The following is an 8,727-nucleotide window of genomic DNA, read 5'->3' as shown; positions in this document are numbered from 1 at the left end:
CGGAGCTCACTGTGGCCTCCCTGCGAGAAGAGTAGCCCCGTATCCTTTGTCTGCCAGTGGGTGGTAGACTATTGGCTTGCCGAAGATGAGGCCCAGTTGGGAAAATCAGGTGAGAAGGTTGCTTGGGCTGGCTTCCTCGACCGCTTTCGTAGGAGATGCGTGTGGTGCGTTCGATACGGGTGTACCGCGACCGGCACTAGGGCTTGTGGCGCGGGAAGGTGCCGCTGGTGGATGTCCGATGATAACCATCGCTAAGCGTCAGACAGCGTGACGCTGTGAAGGTGTCCGTGACGTGTTGCAACTTGTGCGAGGCAGGAGCGCCGCCGCCTAGCGAATCCTCAGAGGAACAGGCACCGTACCTCCAGCGATGGCTTCCGGAAAGGTCCTTGGGTGGTCTTGAGTAGATGTGAAATTTGGGATGATGAATGTCCGAATGGACTACCGGAATGAGGTGTCCGTTGTCCGGGTCACCACGTGTAGAGGAGACTGTGTTCCTCTACTCAACTTGTCGACCCGTGGCGTCAATCTAAGACGTCGTTCAGTTTATTTGCACCAAAGCATGATGCTGAGGGTACTGGGCAAAAAGTAACAGAAACGTTGCCGATAGAACTGACTGACGTCTTCTTCTTCCTCTCAAAAGATGGCTGTGAGCCGACGCCATTTCTACCATTGCGCGCAGTAGCTGTGGCGCACCGTCTACGAGCCGCCTCAACTACACGGTAGTTCCAGTGTTTCCTCGAAGCACCAATAGCTCCTCAATAGAAGGGCCACTCCGCTCCACCACTTTCCTCCACTCACTACAGTTAAGGCGGGGTGTCGACACCAGGCGGCCACAAGTACCATTTAGTTGCTGCTTTTACCACTTGTCATTACCAATCCTAACTCTTCAACGCTCTTTTCTTTTCATATTCTTGGTGTGTCTCTGTGTGATGGCATTATAATGGTATGCAGCGAACGAGACAGGACTGTGTGTCTCAAAATTTGCACGAGGAAAATGGTTCGCTTACTCACAATTAGTCATACCGTCTAGCGCGACTGGCTTTACTACACGGACACCAACTTGGCAGCACAACGATACCGTCGATAACGAAGCGTATGTGTCCAAAGGCTAGATTAATTATTCGCAGTGAGCCCCCCGGCTGTACCCATACAGTAAATAAAAGGGAAAGTCGTACGACTGCGCGTGCCGGAACACTAATTAAAAGTCCAAAGCTATACCTTTGCTGATTGTTTGGCCTGCGGTGCATCATGCGGGTGTCTTGCTAATTGGAGTCGCTCGGTAATCAGATTATGCTTAATTCGATAACGTGCAAAACGAGCAGCACTGCCTGTGCACAGCGCTGCTACGTGAATAGTTTAAGGTGACTCGTATACAAGTGAGCTCGTTAGAAAACAAACGACGTGAAAAGAAGATGAAGCGTCTGGTCATTGTGGAAGTCTGGCAACGTCAGCTGCTGCACAGTGTGCAATAGTATGAAAGGGGAAAAGAAAACGTATTTGTATTTTTATTACGTAGTAGAAACGCAGAGTAACTGGAGCCATGTCCGGTAAGCAGACATGAAACGGACGTAGACGGGAGTGCTAATATGCGCCCTGGGCTCACTTCAGGGGTGACGATCTAATAGCGACCAGGCTCTATTTACTCTGATGCTGTTGGGTCTGGGCAGATCGGCACTGGCAGGCCAGAGATCCAGGGTCTTCGTCATGTTAAATGTCTTGCTGTCCAGTTGGACTAAGCATACCTGGAGACGTTGTCGATGCTGATGATATCGACGCCAAGACAGCAAGATATGTCCTGTGTCCTTAACAGACCCACATATTCCGCCGGTTAGCGCATAGCCTGCCTTCCTAAGTCCACATAGTTGTCATCTGCTGTAGGGAACATTTAGACGAAACCGGTGGAACAGCACGGTGAACGGCCTCGGAAAAGATAGTGCTAGGTTATGGGTCAACTTGTGGGTCAACCCGGTGCAGAAGGAAGAACCGAACCTCGCACTGTCCCTAATTAGCCAACTGATGACACAGGAGGGCCAGCCGATACTTGAAAACGCTTTATTCAAACCCATGCCTATCTTTCGAGTTCGAAAGCGTCTTCTGCAAAAGAAAAAACGATCGACTATTGAGGTCACAGCCTCTAAACCCGACGCCTTTCCTATCACAGCAATGTGTGTTCACCAAAATTAGCAACACGCTTTGCGTACAAAGCGTGCGTATAACCCCAGCGGTTTGGGATGTGTTATCTGTGCAGCCATGGAATGCATAATGGCTTCGTAGTACAATGTGACAACGGGAGTACGCGCGAATACATTATCAATTGAAGTGTCTGTATCGCGTTGCAGCAGCTGGTTAGCGATGCGTACGATGCGTGCGCTGCCCGCAGGACAACGGAGCACGCATGGCTGGACTGGCAACGGTGAACGTATCACAGTAATGGACCCTGTCTACTCGATGAAATAAATGACAAAAGATGCTGCGTCGAAATTAAAAATGAAAAGAAACACTGCTCGTGCTGCAACAAAGTGGTTCCTCACTAAAGGGGGCATTGTGACGTCCAACGGCCGGAAGAATACAGCATTCGCTCGTTGGCGGCAGCACCGGGGTCATGTGAAAGACCATGCCAGGTCATGGAAGGTGAAGAGTTGGTGGTGAAGGGTGAAGGTGAGCCTTACACCGCCCTCTGGAAATTCTGCAGGAAAACCCGGGCAGAACTTCAGACGGTACCCCTCCCCCCCCCCCAGCTGGTGGTAAGATTCGAATTCAAAACCTCCCAGTGTTCGGACATTGGATGTACGCTCCCACCGTAAACTTCTCTCATTCCTCATGACGTCTCGTGAACGTGACGTTGAGGTGACGTCAGAAGCGCAGCCAATCGCGAACCGGAGAAGCTGTCAGTCTGCAATTACGACATTTCCCGCGACAACTGGGCATAACATTTGCTTGCTGATGGTTAACCACGAGGTCATGCCAACAACTACTAGGTAAGGGTATCGAATTCCCCACTGACTCTGCTGTCCGAGGACTGCTCAGGCGAAAGAAAACAAAAACATTGATACTAAAGGCGCTTCGTATGAAACAAACTATTAGCTTGAAACTCGAAAATTCAAGCAGCCCTCTTATAATATCGCAGCTTCACCATTACCTTCACCCCTAGTATAAACAATGAAAAAGCTGCTAGACAGCGCCCTCTTCAAATGCATCGACAATGCACTATATGTCCGCCGCCTTGCAGTTGAATTGAATAGGCTGTTTATTTCGATAGTGAACGATGGTATAAATACCGAACACGTGCAGACCCATAGCAGTCTGCTCGTAGTGGGTCTGCTACAATGATTTATATAAAAATTTCACGTGCAACAGCGTGAAAAACTCAAGTACAGCAATACGGACAACACATCAATACGGACAACACATTTATACACTCTTATGAAGAGTACACAACCCGATGAGGACACAGCTATTGTAGACATTCAAAACAGAACCTAGTGAGAGGGGGTTTAAAGTTACGCGCTCTTTTTGTGTCTATGGGAAGTGAGTTCCATATCTTACATATCTTAACCCACGACCATGAACATTATTGACCATCCGAAGGTTAAAGTTCCATAAATCTCTCCCTCTGGTCGACCTCAATTCGGGTTGTAACAAGTGAACAGAAAACGGAAAATTACGACTAATAATACGCCGTTTAATAATTAAGTTACACCGTCCCATGAAATTAAGCGGCTCACCCCTGACCTTTTTCCCTCGTCATTAGACGTCTTACATTTCATCTGAAGCCAATTTATTTCCCTCTGCCCACGTAAACGTAGGCAGACCATTCAACTGTTCGGTTTTCATTCAGGATTCGAATAGAGCGCGCATGTCTAGAAGTGAATTCGGCCTCTTTCTACAAGGCGTGGGAGCTTTGCCGCCGCCAGAGCTTTTTTTATTGGTCAGTACTACACACCCGGACATGCTCCAGACTGCCCACGCTCCAAGATAAAGGGTTTGTGCTAGTGCCTGACCCCTTACCTACAGGGTTATAACGACCAATGTCATATTTACATTACCGCCAGCAATGGGGTAGAGTCTCACCCCTGGCGATGAAACTCTCCAATATCATCATTAATATAAAGTTGTCGTCATATTCACCCCTCCGCGGCGACTGGCATAGGCCTGGTTTCTTTCTGCATTACCTATAATAAGCTTGTACTTGTAAACCTCCCAGTCTACAAGTACCCGGTACCCGGGTTCGAATCCCGGTACCGGCTGTGCTGTCTGGGGTTTTTCCTGGGTTTTCCACAGACTCTTTCAGACATATGTCGGCACAGTTCCCTTAGAAGTCGGCCCAGGACGCACATTCCCCCAGGGCGTCAGTCGTGACGTTGCCCACCTCTGTGAGGCCGACAACGGGCGAGCCCTTTCACCATCACCATCATTGTACTTGTAAAAGGTCAAGGAGTCCATGAAGACGACATCACCACCTCCATGGACATGGTCTCTACAGATCGTAGAGTACAGTAGTATAGTACATGTCTGGTCTAGATACAGGAGCACGACAGGAGTAGTTCCCTGATGAGACGCTTGGGAGCGACAAGATTACCAAACAGGCGGCTCATTGCGACGACGAGGCAGAAGAAGCCACGAGTAACCGACCATCCAAAATGGCGCACACCAAGGCGGCCACGACCCCAACAGCTGAAGAGGCCAGTGAACTCGGCGAGGACGTCGTTCCACTACGTCAAGTGCCGCACAAGACTCCTGATGCGTTCCACGAGTGGCTAGACGCCCTCCTCAACCAGGGAACCGTCATGCTCGTGGTCATTCGGAATCACGTCCACCAACATGCTCCCCACCACACGTCCGAGCTGGAGCATGCCATCATGTGCTATAACATGATCAAGCTTCAGCTGGACGACTACTTCACCACCATGAAATGCTACAAGTCCAAGAACGTGTCGCAGCGGGAACTTAAGTGGTGGCCCGACCTCCTGTTCCGCTGGGTCGCTGCCATCATATTCGGAGTGTTGGACAAGGTGAAAATCCAGACGTTGGACTACTACGTGAACAAGGAGAATCTCAAGCAAGTCTTCAGGCACCTGCAGTGGGGAAACATCTTGTTCAACTGGAAGGGTGCTGCATGATTCGTGTCGCGACTTGTGTTCAATCTTTGTTGCTGGTCCTTTTAATATGAGCAACCATGAGACATTGCAAAAGTAAGAGGTACCCAGAGGCTAATCGCACTGGTATTTTAATAAAGAAATCGAGTGAGCAATTTCATGTATGCTATTCTCCATTTTGAGCCCATTAACCGCGACAAAACAGACTAACACATTTTTCGTAGCCGATCATCTCTAAGAACTACAAAAAGTTTTAGAAATGTTTTCTTTTTCTTTTTTGTGGAATGTTCTAGTTTGAGACGAACGTTTGAAACGAAATAGGTTAGATTAGGACGGTGTATGAACTTAAAAAAAAGTGAGAAAACTTGAGCATCTATAATTCATCTCCCTCTCTAAGTTACCAACAACGAAGAAATTCCGTTTTCGGAGGCTACACTAACCTTCTTTTTTTTTCCTTCTTCCTCCAGCTTTCAAGTGCCAAGTTACCCGATGGCGTCAGATAAGCGAAGCGACAGGGAATCAGGTTGTGTGTAGAACGTTCAAACATTTTTACCATCCGACGCGCTCCCATATGTACCTACGCACTTATGCCATTGGCGTTATCAATGTAACTCATCGCGCGTTGCAGGTGGTGCCTACAAGATATAAGGTTTTCGTACTTTTTTATTGATGTGCTAGAGCTGTAAATCCGTGAGTAATCCGCGGAAAGACAGATTTAGCCCCGGATATAGAACAAAATCGATTATGGCGCTAGATATCGGCTGGAAGCCCAAGGATGTCAGACGCACTTTATGAGCAAAAAACCACAGGTTGAACAGGTTGAGAAACAAGATGCAACCCAAGACGTATGACTCAGTTTCATAAGTTGTAGTCCGTAGACTCGTGACGCAATGTCGCACATTGCTCATTTGTACTTTTTCGTAGCTTTTTTTTTAACTATGAGTTTTCAAAACTGCGATTTTTTCAAGCCATCGTCGACGGTGGCCCCGAACTTCGCTGAGAGACGTCGGCAGACACGGGAAGTGACGTGAAGTGACACGGGAAGTGACGTTTGCGCGCTTGCCCGAAGTACTCGAAGGTAACCATACCGAAGGTCATTCCCCGGTGGCCGACTCCCTCTTTACAACCGCCTACGTCGTCATGGAAACGGAAAAGTATGCACTCCCTTTCTCCACGATAAAACGTCACTCCAAAAACGGTCGAGGAGGTGAACAGTTGAGGGCGACGGAATAGCTTCACCAGCGAAGCACCTCTGGAATGCAATAACTTCGTAACGCGGAATTTTAGTTTAGTAAAGTTTAGTACATATAAATACGCAGAAATCAATATATGTATAAAGTTATTTCTTCACAACTTTGAAAATGGTTTCACAACACCTTTAATGGCGACTTTTCGAAAACCCATTGCCATCGCGAGGCTACCACGGCAAATGGAGTGAGTGAGTTGCATGAATATCGTCATCAGCATCAGCGCAGCTCGAACTCTCGTGTTGTCCTCCGAAGTCCCCAAAAGCACCATGACCACGGGCGACGATACGAACCAAGCGTCTGACGACGCCCGCGAGACAGAAACGTCTACGAGCACTTCGCCCATTGGGCAAAACGATCCATCTATGCTGCTAACGGCATTGGTTGTGGTCGTCGCCGGGGGTTTCCTCCTAGTCTACACTGTCATCACCTTCAAGGAAGACCAGAAAGTTGGCACTATCAGGGGAGACCCCACAGTCACAGACAAGGAGAGCACCACTGCGCTCCTCAAGGTGAACTTGGGGTGGCATTCCGCAAATCTTACCGGGGTCAGTCGAAGTACGACGAAGACTACTCCTAATGCAACTCAGGTGATTGGTTCTTAACCCCATGGAGAATGGCCGACGTTATACCGAATCTTGACTAGTTTAGAGTCACAGCAGCTTGTCTTTCACTTTTAGGCTCTGAACTCCACAACGGCGCCACCTGAGAGTTCTTCCACCGTCAACACGATGACCGCGGACTCCGACACGGTGTAATCAACGCCCTCTATATTCAATTGTTTTATAATTATTTGACAAAAATATGTAAACAGGTTCCCAGAGTAAGTCAACGTTGTACTAAAGTACTACTATGTCATGTAGTGTTGACCAATCTTCCAAACTGTACAAATTCACTTCAACACAGCGGAAAGCAACTGTTCCGAGGCCGAAACACACAAACAAACGAACACAGCACATGAACATGATGCCAGCGTGGCATAATTGGTTAATGCACTCTGCTGGCAATAGAGACATAACGCATATGGTTCGAGCCCCGGCGCTGTCTGACTTCTTCGGCGACTGCTATACGTATTTCAATTGCTCAAGAGTTCGCTACAGTGCTGTAATGACAGCGTCTAATGACTGTGGGGAACGCTAGAGGCGCCTGCAAGTACCTGGCAAGAAGCGTATATCATCTTCGAATATCAGTTACAGCGCCCGCTATGGCTCATTTCGCGGTCGCGGCACACGATAAAAGATCCTAGGGTATTTTTCCTTCTATAAAAACTCATCATCGCAAAATGTTCGTTCCATAAAGCCCGGTCTACTTTTGATCGATCCTTTTCATTGACGTTTTGAGCACTGCCGTTCGAAACCAGCACCGTTTCATGAGGGGTAACAACGTCATGGAACGCGAATATTGGGGGTTGAGTTTCATATGGAAGTATAACCCCTACTTACATGAGAAGACGCCTATGACGACCTTCCATTGAAAACTCCCAGAACGCGTCGCAACGTGAAACCAAAACACCGCAAAACTGGAGTTGAGGCAATCCACACTCCCCCTGTAAGAGAGATGTCGTAGGCAGAACCATGTCTTGCTTCAATTGCATTGTTACACCGTCTTTTTATCGCACGTGTCTGATAATCAAGTTTATCTTGTTTCTTGCAACCCGTCCTGTCTATATATTGACCAGCTACCCACTTTCCTTTTTGTTTTTGACGGCATTGATAAGGTGGCTTTAGGTGTTATCCCTGCTGATAGTGGATCCCGTCCGTAGGTGCCTAATCAGGGCACGGTACACGGCACTTGGTGGACGGGGAAAGAACGTGGAAGTACTAGTAAAGCAAGTGGTATAGTAGACCGTTGATGACGTCACCGCGAAGTTATCGTACCTTCTGGAACTAATAGCAGCAAGCGTGACTCAGAATCTTGTCCGTTGATTGGGTCCGGTAGATACGGAACTTCGAAAGCCACGTTATCGATTTGTGGTACGTACGCAAGGCATGGCGTTCCTGGTTCTGCGCATGCGCAAAACATAGAGCTTCGCGCTGTGCGCAGAACCATCACGCTATCCCTTACGTACGCAAATGCGATTGCGTACGGTGCACTAAAACTCACTAATATCCTGGAAATGGTCATACGATCGACCTTTGGCGATAGGAAAAAAACCATGCGCTGCGAACAACGCGTTGAATCAGTTCAGGAGCTTGCGCAGGACATGAAAATCTGAAATCTTGAAGGAGTACTGCCATTGGAGTTGTACCGATATTGGTATCGGCATTGGAGGCGGCGTCATGTTTGCAACGCGGTGTTTGTGTGCTGCATGTCGACGACCAAACACGTACATTAACCATTAACCTGATGAGAGTTATTGTCGAGGAGCATGATATCCAGCATGA

The 8,727-nt window shown here is 48.2% G+C and overlaps 1 protein-coding gene across 1 annotated transcript; it reads left to right on the top strand.

Moving 5' to 3' along the window:
* Positions 1–6,531: 6,531 nt before the first annotated feature.
* Positions 6,532–7,205, top strand: LOC135367289 (uncharacterized). The gene is made up of 2 exons (XM_064600490.1): positions 6,532–6,933; positions 7,024–7,205. Exons 1-2 carry the CDS (start codon positions 6,544–6,546, stop codon positions 7,099–7,101), a joined length of 468 nt encoding a protein of 155 aa, XP_064456560.1. The 5' UTR covers positions 6,532–6,543; the 3' UTR covers positions 7,102–7,205.
* Positions 7,206–8,727: the final 1,522 nt, after the last annotated feature.

This window comes from Ornithodoros turicata, chromosome 8 (genome assembly GCF_037126465.1).
Source record: "Ornithodoros turicata isolate Travis chromosome 8, ASM3712646v1, whole genome shotgun sequence".
NCBI classification, from domain to species: Eukaryota; Metazoa; Arthropoda; class Arachnida; order Ixodida; family Argasidae; genus Ornithodoros; species Ornithodoros turicata.
This window is presented reverse-complemented; position numbering and strand designations above follow the sequence as displayed.